The sequence below is a fragment of the Schistocerca serialis genome, chromosome 1 (assembly GCF_023864345.2).
Source record: "Schistocerca serialis cubense isolate TAMUIC-IGC-003099 chromosome 1, iqSchSeri2.2, whole genome shotgun sequence".
NCBI classification, from domain to species: domain Eukaryota; kingdom Metazoa; phylum Arthropoda; class Insecta; order Orthoptera; family Acrididae; genus Schistocerca; species Schistocerca serialis.
Window position 1 is genome coordinate 779697972 of NC_064638.1, and position 25475 is coordinate 779723446.

A 25475-nucleotide genomic window follows, 5' to 3' on the forward strand; every position below is an offset into this window, starting at 1 on the left:
TATAATTTACATGTTTACGTGAAAATAAACCTAGTGTGTATGTTTGTGTCATTAAGCCCATGTCATTCTAATTTTTTTCTGGATTACTGCATATTTGATAATCTGGATGACATCCAGTCCCACCTAATCCGGTGAAATAAGATTCAAGTGGTATGAATTCTAAGTATTGCAACCTACAAGCCTTATTACTTCATTTTCTACGTCCAAGAAGTAAGTAAATTTAAAGCTAATATTACAACACAGACAGAGACCACAAAGATTGGTGCAAAAACCAGTTAAGCAGAGCCTTGATGGTTCGAGGTGAATGGGACTGGGACCAGCTTGAACTGTTGAAAACTCAGACTCTCAAAATTGATATCAGAAAAAGAAATAAAACAATGTTGAAAAGAACATAGACATCAAAGTATGAACTTTATTAAAACAGTATTATTGCAGGCGTTTATATAGGCAAAATAATGGTTTCAAATTAAGTCTAGTAACGGTTCACTTCAAGAAATGTTGGAAGAGTGTCTTTTGTTTGGTGAAGCTGCAACATTTCTGTATGGTGATATCACACCACCATCCGAATACCAAGATGTCAGTTGGCGTCACTTCAGACTGTTGTTCCACGTAGCGCATGGCGACCTCAAGTGCGACATAGCCATTGGTGTGGCTCATCATTGGTACGATCTTGGCCTCGTCGTCCTCATCACACTCATACTGCATTGGAGTGTTAACCATGTATATTACAGAAGAGTCTGTAACCACCAACTGTTTGTCTGAATTTAATCACTCAATTATTTCCACATTTTCTGCGTCTTCACAGCCTTGCAACCTTCCAATTGAATTACGCAATGGGTGATTGTCCACATTACCAAAATCTTCAGTTTCTGTGTCAGGCCTACTTTTGTGTAGAATTTTTTCCGTGACTTAGAAATTTTATCTGACTTTATCTCACCCTTGGACTTATCGATCCAGTACACAACATACTTCACAGTCACTTTCTTTAAAGATCCTACAGTGTTTTCACTGCCTTTTAAATGCAAGATTGAGTGTAGTAGTCACTGATGATACTTTCTCCTGAGACACTGCAGAACGCTCTGATCTATTGGCAATTCAAACAGATATCATTTAATGGGAGATACAAGGCACAGATGCTGTCACACTGCAATTCTTCTACACTTAGATGAGCACCACATCTTATTTTTACATAACATTCTTGAGCAATGAAGACCTTCTTTCTTAAAGATGATTTACTCAAGAACATTACACCAAATTATATTATTGAATGAAAATATACAAAACATGTCACCTTACCGATTTGCTCCTTTAAAGATTTTTAATGATTCTCAGTGAAACTGTGGCTAAACTAAGTTGTTTTTGGCGTTCCAAATTTTCTTTTTCCCCAGTTTAAATTCTGATCAGTATAGATACATAAGAATTTTGAAGTTTCCACCCTATTTATTGTGTCCTCACCATGTGTTAGATTTATTACTGGTGTAGTACCCCGAGATATGCAGAACTGAATATGTTGTATCACTTTAAAATTGAGGGTTGAGACCATTCAGAGAAAACCAGTCAATGATACTTTTAAGAACATTGTTTTAGAATTTCTTGTTTCTCTATGTACACTTGGATTGATTATAATATTAGTGTCATGTGTGAAAAGAATTAATTCTGCTTCTGGTATAATAGACAAAAGATCATTTATATATATGGTGAACAATAGTGGACCTAAGACTGAACTTTTGGGAACCCAGAATACATCCTTAGTCTATATTGGTTGAATTACTAAGTACACCTTCCTACATTGTTTTGGACAGATAGGACATTATCCATTGGTTGGGTATACCATTAGTCCCATAAAACTTCAATTTATCAAGGGAAATACTGTGATTCACACTACTAAATGCCTTAGAGAGGTCGCAGAAAATACCACAAGCTACATTTGTGTGGAGACCAGTCTCTTTATAGCCACTGACTTCTCCACCAAACTCGCAACTATGAGTCACTATTTGTAATTAATGAATAGAAGACTGAGCAACTAGACAGCACATACTGGTTTCAGGTTTTCCCAAAGAAGTACTTATGACTGGATCTTTAACCTGTTGTCACATTTACATCGCTAGCTCACAAATGAGGGACACTGTTCTTAGGTTTTTTCCATTCTAAGCCATTCTGATTCCCAGTAACTGAGAATATTAGCCATTTAAATGAATGAAAACAAGCATTGTGAATGTTCCACAAAACTGTTTTTTTATTATTATTAATAGGCTTTCTGTTTACAAGGTCAAGTCACACCATTGCCTTACATATTTCATAAGAGCATCTCTGCTCCTCTTTTAAAAAGCTTTTCCAAATTCCTGGCTGTAACTTTAGGTGTTCAGTGCATGCACCTTTAAGACCTACATTTATGGGTATAGTTGATAGTATTTATGATTGGGAGAAGTGCTGGCCTTTCTATGCAGAGGATGTGGAGGTACCATACTGTCATCCTCTGGCAATACCCCAAGGAGCATGAGAATTACAGGATCTTCTCTATCTTGTTATCATCAGTATTCTATACTTACTATACAATGGATATGGCTTTTGTAAATCACCTGTTGTATGTATCCATTTTGGATTCACGTAAATAATGACCAAATGGCAGTTGGTTTCCAACAAATATAAATAGTTACTTATGTGTGGACTGGCTGCCTGAGAGAGTCAGAGTTATACTGAAGTTGCTGAAATACAGAAAGGACTGTTTACCAGAATAACTTTTCCAAGCACTGTTTCCTAAAATTTTGCATGAGCAGTGCAACACAATATGTCGAAAACGGTGTGTATAGATATAAATGATTAATGGAAAATTTCATATAAGATGTGAAACAAATACTAACAAAGAGATAGAGGGGCTGGCCAGTACTTACCTCAGCTCAGTACAGCCGATAGATACACATAAAACAGAACTGAAAATTTACATTCCTAGCTTTCGGAACTTTGTTCCTTCATCAGGGAGGAGAGAGGGGAAAAAAGGGAAGAAGGGAAAGTGGATTCAGTTACTCACAACCCAGGTTATGAAGCAACAGGGAAAGGTAAACAGGGAGGGTAGCAAGGATGGAGGCATTGTTGTCAGAGGGAAGCCAAAGATATTCTACTGTAAGTACTGTGCCAGCTTCAAACCAAAGAGGATGCATACAGAAGTAAAGAGGTATATAGTATAAAGATAAACACAACTATGTAGGATGAAAAGATGCGTGAATGGCTAAAGAGGAAAGGGAAAGAGGAGAAGACTGAAGAGTGAATGGGAGTGAGGTTGTTTAACGTAGGTTCAGTCCAGGGGGATGGCGGGATGAAAGGATTTGTTGGAGAGCAAGCTCCCATCTCCGCAGTTCAGAGGGACTGGTGTTAGGTGGGAGAAGCCAAATGGCACCTATGGTGTAGCAGGTTCCTAGGTCCCTAGAATTATGCTGGAGGGCATGCTCCGCTACTGGGTATTGGGCATCTCCTAGGCGGACAGTTCATCTGTGTCCGTTCATGCGCTCAGCCAGTTTGGTTGTTGTCATGCCGATGTAAAAGGCTGTGCAGTGCAGGCATGTTAGTTGATAAATGACATGTGTAATTTCACACGTAGCCCTGCCTTGAATTGTGTATGTTTTACCAGTAGCGGGGCTGGAGTAGGTGGTTGTGGGGGGGATGCATGGGGCAGGTTTTGCAGTGGGGTCGGTTACAGGGGTAGGAACCGCTGGGTAGAGAAGGTAGTCTGGAAATATTGTAGGGTTTAACAAGGATGTTACGGAGGTTAGGGGGGCGACGAAAGGCAACTCTGGGTGGTGTGGGGAGAATTTTGTCAAGGGATGATCTCATTTCAGGGGTTGACTTGAGAAAGTCATATCCCTGGCGGAGTAATTTGTTGATGTTTTCGAGGCCAGGATAATATTGGGTGACAAGGGGGATGCTTCTGTGTGGTCTGGGGGTAGGAACATTGTTGTTGGACGGGGAGGAATGTATTGCTCGGAAATCTGTTTGTGGACAAGGTCTGCAGGATAGTTGCGGGAGAGGAAAGCACTGGTCAGGTTATTGGTGTAGTTGTTGAGGGATTCGTCACTGGAGCAGATACGTTTGCCACTAATACCTAGGCTGTAGGGAAGGGAGCGTTTGATGTGGAAAGGATGGCAGCTATCAAAGTGAAGGTACTGTTGTTTGTTTGTGGGTTTGATATGGACAGAGGTGTGGATGTGAGCTTCAACAAGATGAACGTCAACATCCAGGAAGGTGGCTTGGGTTTTGGAGAAGGACCAGGTGAAATTCAGATTCGAAAAGGAATTGAGGTTATGGAGGAAATTAAGGAGTGTTTCTTCACCATGAGTCCAGACCACAAAGATGTCATCTATAAACCTATACCAGGCCAGGGGAAGCAGTTGTTGGGTCTTCAGGAAATCCTCCTCCATGCGGCCCATGAAGAGGTTGGCATAGGAGGGAGCCATCCTGGTTCCCATGGCCGTTCCCCTGATTTGTTTGTAGGTCTGGCCTTCAAAAGTGAAGTAAAGTATCACACTTACCAACTTCATCCTCACCCATAATTACTTAATTTCCTCCATAACTTCAACTCCTTTTCGAATCTGAATTTCACCTGGTCCTTCTCCAAAACCCAAGCCACCTTCCTGGATGTTGACCTTCATCTTGTTGAAGCTCACATCCACACCTCTGTCCATATCAAACCCACAAACAAACAACAGTACCTTCACTTTGATAGCTGCCATCCTTTCCACATCAAACGCTCCCTTCCCTACAGCCTAGGTATTCGTGGCAAACGTATCTGCTCCAGTGACGAATCCCTCAACAACTACACCAATAACCTGACCAGTGCTTTCCTCTCCCGCAACTATCCTGCAGACCTTGTCCACAAACAGATTTCTCGAGCAATACATTACTCCCCGTCCAACAACAATGTTCCTACCCCCAGACCACACAGAAGCATCCCCCTTGTCACTCAATATTATCCTGGCCTCGAAAACATCAACAAATTACTCCGCCAGGGATATGACTTTCTCAAGTCAACCCCTGAAATGAGATCATCCCTTGACAAAATTCTCCCCACACCACCCAGAGTTGCCTTTCGTCACCCCCCTAACCTCCGTAACATCCTTGTTAAACCCTACAATATTCCCAGACTACCTTCTCTACCCAGCGGTTCCTACCCCTGTAACCGACCCCGCTGCAAAACCTGCCCCATGCATCCCCCCCACAACCACCTACTCCAGCCCCGCTACTGGTAAAACATACACAATTCAAGGCAGGGCTACGTGTGAAACTACACATGTCATTTATCAACTGACATGCCTGCACTGCACAGCCTTTTACATCGGCATGACAACAACCAAACTGGCTGAGCGCATGAACGGACACAGATGAACTGTCCGCCTAGGAGATGCCCAATACCCAGTAGCGGAGCATGCCCTCCAGCATAATTCTAGGGACCTAGGAACCTGCTACACCGTATCTGCCATTTGGCTTCTCCCACCCAACACCAGTCCCTCTGAACTGCGGAGATGGGAACTTGCACTCCAACACATCCTTTCATCCCGCCATCCCCCTGGACTGAACCTACGTTAAACAACCTCACTCCCATTCACTCTTCAGTCTTCTCCTCTTTCCCTTTCCTCTTTAGCCATTCACGCATCTCTTCATCTTACATAGTTGTGTTTATCTTTATAGTATATACCTCTTTACTTCTGTATGCATCCTCTTTGGTTTGAAGCTGGCACAGTACTTACAGTAGAATATCTTTGGCTTCCCTCTGACAACCATGCCTCCATCCTTGCTACCCTCCCTGTTTACCTTTCCCTGTTGCTTCATAACCTGGGTTGTGAGTAACTGAATCCACTTTCCCTTCTTCCCTTTTTTCCCATCTCTCCTCCCTGATGAAGGAACAAAGTTCCGAAAGCTAGGAATGTAAATTTTCAGTTCTGTTTTATGTGTATCTATCGGCTGTACTGAGCTGAGGTAAGTACTGGCCAGCCCCTCTATCTCTTTGTAAGTATTTGTGTATAGATATAAACAGGAGAGAACCTTGGCTACTGACTGTGGCCTCAAAATCCACTTGTAAATGTAATCAGTATGTTTGATACAGAATGAACATATGACTTTGAGGTCACTGGAATAGGTGAATCATTTTTACGTAGTGAAAGCCTTTTGTGTGTAAAGACTGTGTGGATATTGGTATTTCAGATCAACTAGTTCATTTACCCAGTAGAGAAATAATACTGGATCATACAAAATAACGTTCTTGGAAGGAACAAATCACTCACTAAAGAGCACAATGAAATTCAGGAACAATTTAGTCATGGAAGTTTACATAATGTGTACCAACTTGGCAACATCTTGTTACATTTCTTTAGAGATATAGGCTTCAGGGATCATTTAGATCATGCTGGGCTAGAAGTGAGCAACAACAAGTGGTGGTTTACAATGTTACCATCATCCCATCATCACCATTTCATATGTTCTTCCTGCCACTCAGGCAAGTTGAAGTGCCATCTTTTGATGCACAGGCTCCCTTTCAGATGAGAGAGAAAGTGAAGTTGTAGAGTGGTTTCATAGTGGATTGTTTTTCAGGAGAGACACAGTTCAGATGTCCATCTGATAAACCAGAGTTAATTCTTTCCCCCAAAGTCACACTAAGACTCACTACTGGGATGGTTCCTTTGGTAAGCTTCTATCCTTATCCAGTCTAGGCTTGCGTTCAGTGTCTTATTGACATCATCATCATCAAACAATGGGATGTTGAACTCATAGTCTGCCCTTCTTTTGCTGGTGAGAGAAACCACCAGCCTGTGCTGTATGTTTCAGACTCGTATCAGTGTGCCATGTTTTGATGTAATATAATTTCTTTGCTGGCTAGAAGGCAGCACATGTTTGTCTGGGAACTTGCCCTCTATTTTATATAAAGTGTCAAGTGGTATCTAAATTTTTGGTGGATCTCCCAACTCTTTCCCAAACTTTTAGAGAGTAGGATTTAAATTCTCTTCAGGTGGATGCTTCTAACTGCTAAGCATGTAATTTGTATCACTTTGGAGCATCTTTTGTATTTTAGCACCGTACCAAAAGGAAGAAGGGACATGCATATCACATCCAATAAGATCATGCGTAGTAAAGCACTATGTTATTCAAGCCAATATTCAGTTGCCTTTCTTGTTTATTCTTGGCGTACCCTCCATTTTTTAGCACTGCCATTTCCTTTCTGTTTTGATTTTTATGATTTATTTAAATTACTTTGTGTACAGTTTGTTTAGTTGCTGTATTTTATTTATTTGTGCAAAGGTGCTAATGACCATGTTGTTTTGCACCTTATGCGAGCAACAAGAACAACAACCAGTCAATCATCAGCTTATGTCTTGGTGACTTAAAGTCTTCTGTCATTATATTAATTAGCAGATTTTTATGTTATTACTGTTTCCATTAAATCTCTTGGCGGATTAGATTTTCATGTAGTAGAGTACCTGCAACATAAAATTACTCCTTTGTCATGATTATCGAAAATGTGTTGTTTGTAGGTCGTATTGCATATGTGGAAAGTCCTCGTGGTGCAAAACAACTGCTGCATCAAGGATTCTTACATCAGCTGCAGAGAACTGTTGGAAGCAAAAAGTATTGGAGATGTATTAATTACATTGATAAACTGTGCCCAGGACGTTGTGTAATGGAAAATAATATCTTTATAAGTAAAAGTGTTCCTCATAATCATGATAATCATTATGAAAAAGTGTGGAGGCAGTACGGTGCCAAAGAACAGTGTTGAAAGTACGGTAGCTGTAATCCTAAGGCTCTGCTTCCTATTATAATTTGTGGAAAGTTTCTTTCTTTGTATGAAAGGTACAAGTGCTGGTAAACTTGCTGTAGCTATAAAATAATAATAATATAATAATAATAATAATAATAATAATAATAATAATGGCTTTTTCCATTGACCTTTTGAGGAAAATAAACTTCTAAGATTTATTTATTTATTTTCTCAGTAAAATCTTTCCATGAGATATATTGTAAAACCAATATTGCACAAAAAATGTCTACATTAGAGTAGAATTAGATTATAACAGTGAATATTTTATAAAGAGGCATTGCTTGACTTGTATTGCAGACTCACAAGCTGTTTACACAGTTTCATGATCAAGGTACTGTGACAATCTGACATTCTATAAGATCAGTTCTGAAGTGAGTGATAGGCCCAGATAAAAAAAGGGGGGTCAAAATAAAATTTAACATGTCTTGGCAACATGTTACACAAATACTTTAGTTGGGAAAGGAAGACCACTCACTGCAAAAACGGAAGCCTTGAGTCCTCAACCGGCACACGCAAAAAAGAAAGAAACTTTGCTAGCTTTCAGAGCAGTTCTTTTTTGACCTAGAGTAGAAAACTTCTCTCTCTCTCTCTCTCTCTCTCTCTCTCTCTCTCTCTCTCTGTCTCTCTCCTGATGACATCAAGAGACAGTGTGGTACTGGGGTGCAAGACTCACACGTCTCTTGCAGTTGACTCACGTATTGAGTGCAGCTGATCTTCTTCTAGGGTCAGACGGCTGAGTCGATCTTCACAAAATGTTCTTATCTGAAGACTGTAGCTGTTTAAGGGAATTTCGAAATAGACTTCTTTTCTACTCTTGAAATTATTCTGTACTCTCAGAATACTTTTGTTCAACTCTGTTATATTTTCATCTCCACAATAAAACAACTTCACAAGTTTCACACAAGCATTCAACTCACATGAGTCAACCCCGTCTTGGACCATTAGAAACTAACAAATACAATTATATTATGTTTGGTTTAATAACCACTATAAAGGCAGTTCTTGCTTCTTGGAAGTCCAACACCAGAAAGTCAAATGTAAATGTCTTTTGTTCCATACATAATTCATTTGTTCACAACAATACAGTCGTTACACCATCAAGGAAAAGAGCGTGCTTCCTCCTTGTACTGGACATACAGCTCCTCAGGCGTGTGCTGCAAACGTTTGTCCACACCAATCAACTGACACTGTTGCCGTATTCTCCCGATACACGTCCATCTTGGACACACAGAAACCGGCGGCGAGGTACGCATATCTCCACTCTCTCACCCTCTTACTTAAAATATCAAGTGTCGAGATGGTGGTAAGCCAAGTGTCTCTAGAACTTACACTGAAATTCTCAAGGCACTACACTACCAACCACCAACACCACTACACTACCCACCCCTTTCAAAATCCATAACCCACTCCCCCTCCATTTACACCACATTAAGTAAAAGGCATATAATATTCTATAAAAATAGAAAATGATACACTACAATCACTTGTCTAGTTATTCAGTTTACACTATATTTCATACACACATAAAGCACTCTGTTCAGTTTATCACGTCTAGATATCACTTTGTTTGAATAGTACCATAATATTATACTTTTCACTCAAATAATATTATATTCGTTTCATCTCATGTCTAGAGATCACTGTTCATCTGTGATTCTCTTAAATTGGTCCTAATCTGTAGTCGTATCTGGTTTCCTGCATACTAAAATTATAGGATAGTTTAAGAATTCAAGAATAGATTACAGAATAGTTTAATACTTGAAGGGAATTTGCTGCAGGAAAAAATAGTACAGAAGGAACACTGAAAACAACTAGGGATCCGATGGTCGTCACTCGGCCCGTTAACACAGAACGTTAATGTCTCTGGGGGACAGATGTGACTCCACCCGGATCCTATGGATCTGACATTAACCTCGCTTGAGGAAGTGTATACCAGTACCTCTCATTAAATTTTGTGTGAAAGTCTCCCCACAACAAAACAATCACCACCTTACTACGTAACCCGACAGCAGGTAAAGCTATCCTACTTTCTACTTTGTCATGGAAAAGTTTGAATTCTTTCCAAAAGTTGTCTATAATCTTGTTAGTATCATTAGGTTTGGTAAAAGCAACAGTCACAATGTTTCCGGAGATTATACTCTTGGTTATTTCTCGACCTATTATTATCTCAAAGACCACTTACATTTATAATGTCAAAGTTGACTATTTTTTCTTTAAAATTTGGTTCTACACTATTTACTCACACACTGACAGCTCGTGTAGTAACAGCTTGTATACTGACACCTGAAATTTTTGATTGAATAATCGATATTACTTCCATAGATCAATCTGTGCTCTCTTTCAAGATATTCATTTCCTGTCTTACAGAATTAAATTTAACGTTACATACATTTTCACAAAATTTTAATTTTCCACTAAATTCAGATTCTACATTATTACATTTATCCTCAATGTCAAATTCTAGTTTTTTAGTTAAATCTTGAAGTTGCTAATCCTGTTTCTGCTTAAATTCAGTAAATAGTTGATTAACATTAAGTATTCAAAGAACTAATGAGTTCACTCTTTAAATCTAACTTCAGATTTCTACCTTATTATTTAAAGAGTCAAATTCAGTCTTTAATAAAACTGTATTTGCTGCTTGACTGTTCAAGGTTTCGCTCTGATTACTTAAAATTTCACTCTGAGCATCTAATTTTTCATTTAGAGTGGCTGAATCAGTCTTCTGGTCATCCAACTTTGCACTTTGCTCATCTAATCCAGCATTTAGTTCTTGTTTCAAGGCAGCATCTTGAGCATTTAACTCTGTTCTTTGATCATCTAACTTAGATGTACTAAACCTATTTCTCTCCTTAGAGTTTCACTCTGGGCTTTAAGTAAATTTACTAATTCAGACAAGTCTGGCGTTTCCCTAGTCACCCTGATAGCTGTGACTGGTTCTGCTAGTTTTTGTTCTTGATCCCTATTCATTTTACTCTTAGTTCTTATTATCATTCAAAGAAATCACCTCTACATATTAATAACAGTTTATCCTTCAACAGTCCATTCAACTTTACCAAATAATTATTGGTTTTTGCTCACTCGGCATAGAGTTCTAGCTGTGTTGATGAATGAGGCGATGGTGAGCGGATGTGTAATCAACGCCGGTGGACAGCTCTGGTGTCGGTGATGTCGGATGTTGGTATCAGCATCAGTGTCGGCGAGCAGATGCGTAATCAGCACCGGTGAGCAGCAACTGGTGCAGTCGGTGTCAGTGGCGTTAAGGTATCGGTGTCAGCTTGATGTAAGGGTGTGAAAACTGCTTACTCTCCACACCCAATATCCTTAGTTGAAGAGTTGAGGTCTTCTCTCCAGTTTTCTCCACTATTACTTTCTCATGTCTTTTACAGCGTTGTACACACAACTTTCTTCCATTTGTTTATTGAACTCAATACGATTTCTGGAAACAGTTCTTGTATCTTGTTAGGCCTAGTTGCTATGGCAACGCCTACTATCTTCTTTCCATTTCTGTCTTTAAATTCCCGTTTTCTTCGGGTCCTGTCACGGTCGCCACATTCTAACAGTCTCCAGATGACATCAAGAGACACTGTGGTATTGGGGTGCAAGACTCACACGTCTCTTGCAGTTGACTCACGTATTGAGTGCAGCTGATCTTCTTCTAGGGTCAGACGGCTGAGACGATCTTCACAAACTGTTCTTATCTGAAGACTGTAGCTTTTTAAGGGAATTTCGAAATAGACATCTTTTCTACTCTTGAAATGATTCTATACTCTCAGGATACTTTTGTTCAACTCTGTTATATTTTCATCTCCACAATAAAACAACTTCACAAGTTTCACACAAGCATTCAACTCTCATGAGTCAACCACATCTTGGACCATTAGAAACTAATAAATACAATTACATTATGTTTGGTTTAATAACCACTATAAAGCCAGTTCTTGCTTCTTGGAAGTCCAACACCAGAAAGTCAGATGTAAATGTCTTTTGTTCCATTCATAATTCATTTGTTCACAACAATACAGTCATTACACTGTCAAGGAATAGTGTGTGCTTGCTCCTTGTATTGGACATACAGCTTCTCAGGTGTGTGCTGCAAACACTTGTCCACACCAATCAGCCCACACTGTTGCCGTATTCTCCCAATACAAGTCCATCCTGCACACACAGAAACCGACAGCGAGGTATACACATCTCCATTCTCTCACCCTCGTAGGTGTTCAAGATGGTGGAAACCCAAGTGTCTCTAGAACTTACACCGAAATTCTCGAGGCACTACAACACACACCTATGCCACTTCATGGCACTGGTTGGACACACAATAGCAGTGCTGCATTTAGGCAGGTGGACTAGGGTGTGGTGGGATTCATGTTGGGTAGGGTGGATAGAGGGAGAACGAGACAGGAGACAGGAAGAGGGTTTGGGGTGGGTGACTAGCAGCTCAGAGGGAGGCAGCCTGTTTGCTGGCTAGATGTGTGGGAGGGAGGGTTGGCAGAGGGGCGAGTTTGCATGGTCATCAGAACAGGTGGAGAGTGGCACACACTAAAGTTGTTGTGAATTGGGAGGGGTGTCAAGACAGAGGGAGAGAAACTTGGGTGGAGGTGTGGAGACAATGGGTTACTGAAGATTGAGGCCAGGATGGTTATGGCACCAAAAGATGTGTTGCAAGGGTAACTCTTAATCTGCTGTGAAGATTGTACATAATGTACACATACCATCCCTCCCTCCCCCATTCCTAGCTGGCAAACCTGTTTCCTCCATGTGTGTATTGTAGCTTGAAAAAGGGTTACTCTGAAAGCTAGCAAATGTCCTTTATTTTTTATGTGTGCCTATTGATGAATCATCACTAGTGCTTTTTAGTGAGTTGTCTCCTATACTTCTAAAGTATTTAAAATTCTACCAAAACTTTCCTGCAAAATAAATCTGTTATTCATTTGATTCCCCCAAGATGTATGCAACTTCTTACCTAAGGAAATATTGAAGGTGATAGTATATATGTCATGATGTATCCCTGTAATGTAATCCTCTAGACCTCTATTCTGAATTTAAAAAAAAAGAAAGAAAAAAGAAGCATGCTTATCTTGACCTGTAAACAACAACTGGTACAAAAATGTTATAAAGGGGTAGCATATTAAATACGTTGAAATAATTTGGTTTGGGTTCTGATGCTTGCGTTATCCATTATCTGTACAATAGTATTTTTGTTTCCAAAAGCTATCTTACACTGATTTTTTTCACAGAATGTGATACTAGTTCTCAGGCGGAAATATATTTAAGGAATAAACATAGTTATGATCATGTCAGTACTTTGGTTGCAGCATACACTGTTCTTGACTGTTTTTAACTTAAGAATGTAACCCATTTACTTTATCTTGAATATGAATACCAAGGAAATTGATTTCAGTAGCACTATCTGTCATTCAATTAACCATGCATATTGTTGGTTCATTGCATTTTTATTCTACTACATGTAGGGATATATAAAAACAGTATGCTGAGAATTTACCGTTACTCTGTTTCTAACAAATTGCATCAGCAATTACATCTGTGACCTCTTCTGCAGCAAGGGTAAGAAGAAATTTTTCACTCTGTGCTCAGTAACTCTGGCATCAATTGATTATAGTACTAATTCAGAGTTTCTCAAATTTCAAGGAAAGTTCTTCACATGTGCATAAAAAATAAATCTGATATTATACTCTGAGGAAGACAGTGATATAATATGCAACTTTTATGGCATTGTTCTGAAAGACAAGCCTGGAATTAATTGTTTTTTATATACTTCACATGGGAGATTGATTTTCTATGTAAGATGTAATACACACTTTAAGTATATTTCTTATTTGTAATACCCCAAGCTATTTAAAGCGAACCTTGTAATCTGTTCCATTTTATTAGGTTTAAAAGTATTACTCATATATCTTTTCGTTATGTTCCTGTACATTTAAAATGTAATTTATTTGTTTGAAAGTCACCGTTTTTGTAGTGTAGTGTAGTGTAGGTGATATTAACCAATGTTGGTCTTTGATAATAATGATTTTAAGAAGGGTCTCAATCATTCATGTCGAAAATTGTTTTCTGTTAATTTTTCAACACTGGATAATATGTTTTTGAAAACAACACCTTTAAGCTGCATTCATATAACGGGTATGCATTTTCAACATTTTTTTTCCCCTTCTTTTCAAGTGTTTGTTATCAAATATATGCAACCTGCAGAGCACCAAGCACCAAAATTGCTTATTTCTGAACACTCTTCACAGTATACAGGTTTGGAGCTAAGATATAGTGTTGGACACTCATCCTATTTAACAGTGCTATTTCTGCAATTCTTAGTTGCTATGGAAAGGGATCATTTGCTAAGGATGAATTGCAAATACACAATTTTTCTAAGCCCCAGACACCTCGCTGAGCACACACTAAGTAGCACTACATTCTATGTTGTAGGGTACGTAACTGCAAGGCAGAAAGTGTTGGTGCTGTTGACATATTATTATTTTTTCTAGTAGAATAAGTCAATGTAGAGAAGTGATTGAGTCTGAATGATGCTCAGTTACAGGGATTTGCAAGATTCAACATTTGTCACTGGATTAATACATGCTCAAGTCTTGCATCAGATGTCACACGTCCTTGTTGATTACTGTAGAGAACTTTTGACAGGACTGTATTTTCAGGGTTGTTTACTGCACAGAAGCAGAGAGTTACAAGGACAAATGTATGATGTAGCCTCATGCTGTGAAAACAATGCCACCATTGGGCTCTAGACCAGCGAAAGCACATATGTGATGCGATGAGCCACAACACATGATGTAGCACTTAAGTGGACATATGTGGAGCTGAGAAATGAAAGGTAAACAATAGTTACCTGTATGCTTCATGAAGATAGTGAAAGTCTATGAATTTCTCAAAGCACCCACCTGAACCCCATCAGACATAATTGGAACAAACTAAGAAATTTGTTGCAGAGCAGATCATTTCTTCAGGAAACCTTTGTATTTCAGAATGAAGGAATGCAGTTTTTCCCTCCAGGGTATCAGTACTAGCATCAAAATGACATCCTACATGCTATTACATATCTTTTGAATGAGCATCTATAGCTCTCCTAAGGTTTTTGCTCCATAATGTATCTAGCAGTGATGTACATAGTCTGGTGATGTTTTTGCAATATGCTATGCAACCCACGGACACCAACTGGAAGTTTATTCCTCATTGAATTTTTAATCTTTGCAATTTTTTATGTCTTTGGCTTCAGGAAAAATTATGTATTTGTTCACTTCATGCTCTAAGAGGTTTTGGAATGTTGTTGTTGTTGTATGCATTGACAAGTTTTTTCTTCAGTAACACACCTCACATTCGTAAAAAAGCTGAAATGGTGTGTTGCTGTCTCAGTAACAAACACATTGTTAATAACTTACGGTAATCAGATTTGTGAGCTACTTTCTTCCCAGTAAGCTACTGCACAGCTTCCTTTATCCTCTTTGTTTTATTTCATGACTCAGTTATAGAATTACCATGTTTCTTAGTTTTTCCCATTGTATCCCACAACTCATATTTTTTAAGTAATTTAGGAAAACTGATCTGCTGTTTGTTACAGAATATAAATGAACAGAAATATTCGACTTTCTTATACCAGAGATCTTAAGCCATGAAGTAATCCATTTCTGAATATGTTTGTTCTTTGTGAAATTACATTATACCAGCAGCAAGACACACTCAAGTACCTTTACTGTATGTATCTACACACAGTTTTGCAAAATTTCTTCACCAGAAAAGATGAAGTAGCATTCTAGAATGAAAAGCAGTTTCCAGTAGGAATAACTTGGAAGTAGATATCCTTGGTATTGCAAAGCAGCATAAATCACTTAATAAAGGCAAGTCTTCTGGTCTGAATAGTATACCAATTAGGTTCCTTTCAGAGTGTGCTGATACAATAGCCAATACTTAGCAATCATTTACAATCAATCACTCAATGAAAGATCCATACCTAAAGACTGAAAAATTTCTTCGATCACACCAATACTCAAGAATGGAAATCAGAGAAATCCAATGAATTACAGACCCGTGTTACTGATATCAATTTGCAGCAGATTTTTGGAACATGTACTGTGTTTGAACATTATGAATTTCCATAAAGGTTATGGTTTCTTGACACGTAGTCAGCAAGGTTTCAAAAAATAATAGCATCTTGAAACACAACTTGCTCTTTATTTGCATGAAGTAATGAGTGCTGTCAACATGAGATGTCAGATGGATTCCATATTTCTGATTTCCAGAATGCTTTTGACACCATTCATCACTAGAGGCTTCTAATCAAATTGTGTGCCTATGGAGAATTGTTTTAGTTGTGTAACTGGATCATGATTTCCTGTTAGAAATATCATAGTACATTGTAATCGACAAAAGTCTTGAAGTAAAACTGAAGTGATATCTTGGGTCCCCAAGGAAGTATTGTAGGCCCTCTGCTCTTCCTAATCTACAAGGATGTTCAATAAGTAATGCAACACATTTTTTCTGAAAGCAGGCTGGTTTTGCTCAGCATTCCAATACTTCATGTTATCTCCCCATCTCTTGGCTACAAAATCCTATTTTTCAACATAATCTCCATTCTGTGTTATGGCCTTATGCCATCTTACCGGGAGGGCGTGTGTGCTCACATGGTACCATTCTACAGGTCAGTGTCAGAGACAGCATCTTGCTGCATCAATAATCACCCCATCACTCATGTACTGCTTCCCAAGGAGTACATCTTTCATAGTATGTAACAGAAGTCAGAAGCTGCGGGATACGGACTGTGGGATGAATGAGGAAGTACAGTCCAGTGGAGTTTTGTGAGTTCTTCTCAGATGTGCAGACTTGTGTGAGGCCTCTCATTATCACGGAGAAGGAGAAGTTCGCCTGCCTTTTTTGTGCCGACAAATACGCTGAAGTCGTTTCTTCAATTTCCTGAGTCTAGCACAATACATTTCAGAGTTTATTGTTGCACAGTGAGGGTGAACATCAAACACAATAACCCCTTCAGAGTCTCAGAAGACCATCGCCATGACTTTAGCAGCTGAGGATGCAGCTTTGAAGTTTTTCTTCTGAGGGGAGGTGGTATGGCACCACTCCATGGATTCCCATTTTGTTTCCAGTTCGATGTGATGAAACGTTTTCAGCAAAAAATTATCACAGTCATTGCCCTTTATAGTCTTCTGTTAGGTGTCGAGGAACACAATGGGCAAACATCTTTGAGTATCCCAACAGGTGGATGACACATCCAGTTGTGCAACAAGGTGTTTGATTGTGATCCATCAGTCACCTTGAATGGGAATGTCCACATATTCCAACACTGTTGGAGTTACAGCTGTGTGTAGCTGGCTGGCATATGGAAGATTAAACAGGTTTGCATGACCTTGTTGCATTGATGAAAGATGCCTCACTCGATGACTCACAATGCTTTTGTTCATTGCCAGGTCTCCATAGACATTTGCAAGCACCTATGAATATATGGCTGTGGCTTTCTGCCAAAACTCAATGACAACTCTCTGATTGGAATGCACCTCTGTTACAGATGCTGTTTTGAAGGCTAAGTATAGCACTGCCACCTACTAGAACTTCATGAAATTATAGGGTCTGAAGCAGGAATATTCCATGATTGACCTAGAAAAAAAAAGTGTTTCATTACTTATTTAATGCCCCTCATATATAAACAATTTAGGAGACAATGTGAGCTTCGCTTCCCTCTTAGAATGTTTGCAGTTGATACGGTCATTTACTGCATAGTAAAGTCATCAGATGATAACAACCAATCGCAAAATGATTTAGACGTGGTATCTTCATGGCGCAAAATAAGGAGAAGTATGAGGTCATCTATGTGAGTACCAAAATAATCCGTAAAATTTCAGGGACAGAATGAATTTCACAGATTCAAATGCTGTCAGTTCAACCTAATACTTAGTAATTACGACTATGAATAACTTAAACTGAAATGATCACATAGATAGTCTTGTGGGGAAGGCAAACCAGGGACTTTGTTTTATTTGCAGAACATTTAGAAGATGCAACAGGTCTGTTAGAGAGACTGCTTGCACTGTGCTTGTCCATCCTCTGCTATGTGGTATGGGATTCTTACCAGATAGAATTGATGGAGCACATTGAAAATGTACAAAGAAGGCCAGCTCATTTTTTATTATTGTGAAATAGGGAGAGAGCATCATGGATATGAAAAGCGAGGTGGGGTGGCAATCACTAAAACAAAGGCATTTTTCGTTGTGACGAGCATTTTCACAAAATTTCAATCACCAACTTTCTCCTCTGAATTCAATCTCCTCTGAATTTAAATTCCCCCCTCCCGACCATCTACGTAGAGAGAAATGATTGTTTTTCCCCATGCTCTCTTAGAGAGTGGAACCATAGAGAAATAGTCTGAAGATGTTTCAAAGAACCCAGTGCCAGACATTTAAATGAGAATTGTAGAGTACTTACATAGATGTAGATCAAATTCTATTTCAAAGCTAAACTTGAAAGTGTTTAAGAAGTTTTGTAGCAATGTGGTAATACTGAAACTGCTACAGATACTGAAACTATTTCATTTTACTTCTTATAATTCCTTTCATCAATAATATTTTTTCTTCCTTTGAGAGTGATGTGATATTTGGCCATAGTCCTCTTATGTGATAAGTGGTCTTGGTACTTAGTGCTGAATTAAACAAATGTAGGTATCGTATTTACACAAACCTAATTAAAGTAAGCAACCATGTTTTAGTTTTTGGCATCAAATTGTGGCACACTTGTTGTTTGTTTCAGTGCTATTTGAGAAGTTGTTTGTAGAAGTATTATGTTTTATTAAAAACTGGCATAAAACTCTCACCATAGACCCACTGATTTTGCAATATTTGTTCACTTCCCCATGCAACTATCAGGATGTTTTCTTCACTTACATTGCTATCAGGAGATATGTAGCCTCTTACGATAATGTGGAACACAGACTCCTACAACAACATTCTTTGATACAGTTTCGTAGTTCCTTTGTCACATGAATGAAAGTCAAGCACTTGATGACTTCCTCCATCATTATAATCTGGAACTGTCATAACTGACAGTGTTATGGTCTTTTATAGTTTGCCAAGATACATCACAGTGATATCATATGGAATTCAAAGAATTTACATACAATACCACAGATTATGTTGATGTCTGTGATGAAGGAATATTAGAGTGATCTACAAGTGTGAATTTGTGCATGTGTGACGCATTTTATGAAACAAGTACTTGATGGCTCCACCAGCATTGCTCTCTGACTTTGTTTCATTCCCAATATTCCAGCTATGTTCTCTCTGGCAATTGTTAATGTGGGGAATGTGCAACAGAAGACAGTGTTTCTGATTGCAATTTTTTTTTTTTTCTAGCTGAATTACATAAACAGAGAATTATTGCTATTCAACCTAATATTCTTCTGCTGATATTTTCCTGGAATATTCTTTTTTATTTCTAAAGTCATCATGGATCAAATACAGGGAACAAGTGATTATGTACTACTTTTATAGAAACCAGAGTGCACTTCTAAAAATCAAAAGACATGAAAGGAAGGCAGTAGTAATGTTGCAGAAGAAGCTGAGTAGTGCAGTCGCCGTAGTGTAGTGGTTATGATACTAGATTGTTGCATGGAGGGTCGTGAGCTCAAAACTCACCTGAAATGAAAAATTTTAATTTCTATATTGGGTTCGAGTACATTCTAGAAGTATCCACAAATGGCAAGAATCATTGTACTAGAATGTTTTGTAGCTGTATATATACCGCATGTGTTCTGGCCGGAGGCAGTTCGCTCTGCGCTCTTGTGTGTGCAAGTGCTGAATAAACCTTCATTAAGTGAAGTTAGTGTTCGTCATTCATTTAATTACACCTTCCTCTACATGACATTATTGTGGTGGAGGCGCTGGGTATTGGAACTTGTGATACCGCACATTATCGATGACACAGTGACTCCCATCAGGCCACGACAGAGCCGCTGTTTGCTTGGTGAGAAACCCAAGTTCGAAACATATTCAACAGATCGCAATCTATCAGAGACAGAAGAAGAACAGGACATCACGATGACAGCAACTGTGTGCCACCACATGAGACATCCTTCCAGGTTCTCTGGTGACGATGGCCAAGATCCATACAAGTAGCTGAAGGTATATGGGCATATAGCCAAATTTAACAAATGGGGTGACATCATGTGTTTGGCTAATGTGTTTTTCTACTTGGAGGGCACTGCTAAGCAATGGTATGAGAACAACAAGGAGAAGTTCACAAGCTGGGAAGTATTCCAGACGGAACTGCACAAGTATTTCGGCGGCACACAACAACAGAAGTGCAAGGCTGAAGATAAATTATAGTGCAGGGCACAATGTCCAGGAGAAACAACAGCATCCTACATTCGAGACGTCTTGGAGCTGTGTAAAATAGTGGATCCTCGAATAAAGGAGGAAAAAAAAAGAACAAAAAACTGAAGCCTGTGCTCATATTTTTTGTTAACAGTAAGTGGATCACCTTCACACCCATATCCCCCCTCCCTGCACGGTGACCATTCAAACAGATTTACATTCGCCTCTGCATTGGTAAGTATCTAGAAAGAATTACTCTGAAAATGCAATAAATCTAGCAGTTTATTTTCGCCTTGCTTTTTACCCATTTGTAACTTTGAGAGAAGCATTATGTTTGGCGAATTTTGAGTAAAACCTACATTTCTCTTGTTGCCATGTTAAAATGTGTTTATTTTGCCAAAACACAGTGGAGTTTACACAGTGTCACCTCACTAAAATGTTATGCAGATGCAGTTGTGGGAGAATTCTGAAACTGTGGGAAAAGCAAGGTCAATAGCTTACAAAAATACACAGCCTCAGAACATAAAAAACTGTGCAATGTCTTCACTTATGCTGTTCCAAGACCTACAGCATTTCTTATTTCAGCAGCTATTGATGACCCATAAATATTACATTCTGAAATAAAAAAAAAGTCTATAGTTAGGGGAACAACACAGTAGATAATGAAGTTTTGTGTAATAACCATATTGCAAACTACTCTGCTCTTTGTGTGCTGTCATTTGTCAAAAATTACATTTCAGTATCTCAAACCATTTATGAAATATGAGTAATTTTGTGGATATTTCATTCTGGCTTTATCACTGGTGTGTTCAATCACTAATGGGTATGCTAGATCAGATCAATTTTCGTGAGACTGATGACAGATGGAGACCTCTATCCAAGTCTACACAAAAAATTTAGCTAAATTTCATATGAAGCAACTTATTATGTAATATGCACCAAATGCAAAATCATAGTGACCCCTATTTTTCATTGCAAAGTTTATCAGATTTCACACAGTGTCTTACTTAAATGCACATACCACAATAACTTTGACCATTAACAAAACAATGGGCACATCATCATGAAGTTGACATACAAAGCTATAAGGAAAGCAGAAATGTAATTTTTTACCAAACTGTTACGTAAAATTGTTTAAGAAATATTGCAGGGTGTGCACTTTGATTCTGTTGTTGGAGCTCATTACTGACCAGGCGAAAGGTGACAGACAATGTTGGCATCCGTTCCAAACAAATGAATGAACTCATCCAGTGCTTTGGGCAAAAACTGGTCACTGCACATCAGCCACCGTATCCTGTGTGGACTCTAGCATGTAGTTGTGCATGTGTATATCAGTGACTATTATACAAACTTCGGTCATTTGAAAAGGAAAAATGTGGGTTTCAGCATGGACATACATCAAGAAACTTCCTGGCAGATTAAAACTGTGTGCCCGACCGAGACTCGAACTCGGGACCTTTGCCTTTCGCGGGCAAGTGCTCTACCATCTGAGCTACCGAAGCACGACTCATGCCCAGTCCTCACAGCTTTACTTCTGCCAGTATCTCGTCTCCTACCTTCCAAACTTTACATAAGCTCTCATGCGAACCTTGCAGAACTAGCACTCCTGAAAGAAAGGATACTGCAGACACATGGCTTAGCCACAGCCAGGGGTATGTTTCCAGAATGAGATTTTCACTCTGCAGCAGAGTGTGCGCTGATATGAAACTTCCTGGCAGATTAAAACTGTGTGCCCGACCGAGACTCGAACTTGGGACCTTTGCCTTTCGCGGGCAAGTGCTCTACCATCTGAGCTACCGAAGCACGATTCACGCCTGGTACTCACAGGCAAAGGTCCCGAGTTCGAGTCTCGGTGGGGCGCACAGTTTTAATTTGCCAGGAAGTTTCATATCAGCACACACTCCGCTGCAGAGTGAAAATCTCATTCTGGAAACATCCCCCAGGCTGTGGCTAAGCCATGTCTCCGCAGTATCCTTTCTTTCAGGAGTGCTAGTTCTGCAAGGTTCGCAGGAGAGCTTCTGTGAAGTTTGGAAGGTAGGAGATGAGATACTGGCAGAAGTAAAGCTGTGAGGACCGGGCGTGAGTCGTGCTTCGGTAGCTCAGATGGTAGAGCACTTGCCCGCGAAAGGCAAAGGTCCCGAGTTCGAGTCTCGGTCGGGCACACAGTTTTAATCTGCCAGGAAGTTTCATATCAGTGCACACTCCGCTGCAGAGTGAAAATCTCATTCTGGACATACATCACATTATTGACAGAAGGAAATGATTACATTACAACAGAAGATCTAAGTGGTAAATGGCTGAATCTCTGTCAACTGCACCAAGCTGAAGCACTATTCCCAAATACTGTGTTCAAGTGTGAATTTCTTCGGAACCTATTTGTGGAAAAAAAATAAAATATTTGAGGCAAATGTGTTGAAGAAAATGTCAGATCTCAAGTCATTTTGTGTTTATGTAGAAGACCTTGGAGGGCATCCAATGTCTAGTAAAATGTAGTCTGGGAAGAAGTGTGGGTGCATGCGTGTGTGTGTGTGCAAGTGTATTTGCGTGCACTTGTGCGTGTATGCACTTGTGTCTGTGAGCTCACTCTGAGTGAAACTGAAAAGCGTGAGATGTTGCCACATGTACCAGCAATAAAATAGTTCTTACATTGTTTGCAGTCTGACAATATAAGTATGAAATGGTGCAGATATTTCACTTGTCATTGCAATATATACATAGGTCAGCATTCCAGATAGTTATATTAGAGTAATAAAGTAATATGTGTTCATTAAACTGGCCAACTTGAAGCAACTGACAGAACCTATAAAAATTTTGCTTTCAGAAAGCAAGTGCAGACTATTGCAAGGAAAAATGACACTGTACAAGCAAGCTGCACAACTGTGCACAATCTTTTAATACACTCCAGATAAAGTAATCTTTACAAAACTAACATGCATCTTTCAGTTTCACAAAAGTCATGTGAGGTGTATATGACTCAGAAATATTTCCTTCCATCTCTGATATCACAGCAGAATTATGAAGCCTTGGGCATTAATTAAGAGTCAAGTCTCCTTCTCAGTAAGCTTGAGGTCTATTATCAAAAGGTCTCTCACAAAATCCAGTGACATTCTGGTCATAAGTAAAGGCTGTTAGTGGTGCCGTAGTTATAGTCTGGTCACCCATAGATGAGACAGGTACAGAAACACTGAGGGTACCAAAGCAAAAATGCTGAACTTTTGTTTTCAGATGTTCCTTTAAAATGAAAATCCAGGGGTATTGCCCCAATTTAGTCTCATGCCAGGGCAGGGATTAGTGAAATACATATTACCATCAGTTGCACTGAGAAACAGCTGAATTTGTTAAAATTGAACAAAGCACCAGGAACCAATGAAACTTCTATCATATTCTATACATAATTTGCAGCTGAGTCAGCCCCTCTTTTAACCTTAATATGCTGTAGATTCCTCAAACCAAAAAATTTGCCCATTGGTTGGAAGAAAGCACAGGGAGCAAACATCTACAGAGGGGCAGCAGATTTCATTTGTTGCTGAATTTCAGAACATGTTCTGAGCACAAAAGCAGTGAGAGATTTCAAACATTATGAAGTCCTCCATTCTAACCAGCATGGACTGCAAAAACATTGATCTTATGAAACCCAAATCGGCTTTTCTCACGTCACATCCTGAAAGCCATAAATCAAGACAGTCAAAAAGGTTGACACTGAAAAGCATTTGACTCTGTACCACACACACACTTTGTACCACACATATACTTATTGAAAGTACAATTAAGTGGAGTATAAAGTGAAATTTGTAAATGGACTGAGGATTTCTTGGTATGGAGGACACATCGTACCTTGTATGGAGAGTCATCAACAGATGTAGAAGCAACTACATATGTGCTTCAGAAAAGTGTGTGGAGATCCTTGCTGTTCATGTTGTGTATATTAATGATGTTAAAGGCAATATTAATAGTAACTTTATACTTTTCACAGATGATGCAGATATCTGTAGTGAAGTACTGTCTGAAGAAAGTTCCACAAATATCCAGTCAGACCTTAATAAGGTTTCAAAGTGATGCAAAGATTGGCAGTTTGCTTTTAATGTTCAAAAATGTAGAATTTTGCACTTTACATAACAAAATAATGTAGTACCCAGTGAGTACAATATTAGTCTATCACAGTTGGAGTTGATAAACTGACACAAATGCCTGGGTTTAAGAATTTGTTGGAATACAATATAGTACAACCATAAAGGCTCAGTCATATGTAAAGCTGTTGGTAGACATTAGTTCATTGGCAAAATTATAGGAAGATACAATCCATGTAGAAAGGAGATTATGTACAAAACACTCATGCAAAAAATCCAAGAACATTTTTCAAGTATGTAGAACCCTTACCAGATAGGACTAACAGCAGATAATGAATGTATACATAGAAGAGTGTCACAAATGGTCACAGATTTGTTCGACCCATGTGTGAGCAACATGGAGAAACAAAAAAAAACTGAACTGGCAGACACCTAAAGATAAATACAAACTGTCCCATGAAAGCCTGCTTAGTAAGTTTAGATAAAAAATTTTAACTGATGAACCTCTAAGTACAACTCCCATAGTGATGGCAAAGATTAGAGTAAACCAGTTACACTGTGCACAAAGACATTTAAGCAATAATTCTTTCTGCATTCCGTATGTGAATAGAATTGGAGAAAGTGCTTATAACCGGTACAATGGAAAGTCCTTTGTGCCAAGTGCCTCACAATGCTTTGCAGAGTATGAATGTAGGTGTAGGCAACTTGAACTGTGTGGCCTGGGGAAACTGTTGTTAATGATTGGGATTGTCATAAGAAATAACAATCTATCTCTGCTCAATACTGGGTTTGCTGCTAGGATCAACATATAGGAGGAAGTCAGCAGTACATCTACTTTCTATTCGTTACAAGTCGGAAAATTTACTGTGACTGTACCCTGACTCTTTAGTTTCTTTTCACATTTTCATTGAATAACGCATCTGAACATTATGGCAAAACAAATGAGGAGAATATATTGCAACAACAAGGAAAGTAAAGAACCCTTCTTGGTCAGAATGTTATGAGTCACCTTTTTTCCCAGTGGTCTTTAGATGATCTTACATTGTTGCAGTTAATAATAAAGTGTTGGATTCATGTGGAAGTAATATTGAGTGTAATTGCCCACTCACATGGAAACAAACATGTTTGGAAGCTTTGTTTAGTGACAGTTGGCTGTATATATAAAGAAAAACATCAGAGAACTCTCTCATTAATAACAATATTTGTGTGCAAGTAAAGAAAATATTGCAGCTGGCAAATAAAGCCAACTGGAAATAACTCCACAAC

At 38.9% G+C, this 25475-nt stretch overlaps 1 protein-coding gene across 13 annotated transcripts in view; it reads left to right on the plus strand.

The window, feature by feature from the left end:
* Positions 1 to 25475, plus strand: part of LOC126483260 (longitudinals lacking protein, isoforms H/M/V-like) — a 454209-nt gene that overhangs the window by 218083 nt on the left and 210651 nt on the right. The window contains exon 7 of one of the 13 annotated variants that reach the window (XM_050106613.1): positions 7518 to 7846. The exons of 11 other annotated variants lie outside the window; for them this stretch is intronic. In XM_050106613.1, coding sequence (XP_049962570.1) covers positions 7518 to 7762 — 245 coding nt within the window. In that variant the 3' untranslated portion in view covers positions 7763 to 7846. Of the gene's footprint in view, positions 1 to 7517; positions 7847 to 25475 lie in introns of those variants that run through there. One more of the 13 variants, XM_050106618.1, reaches the window with a different exon arrangement.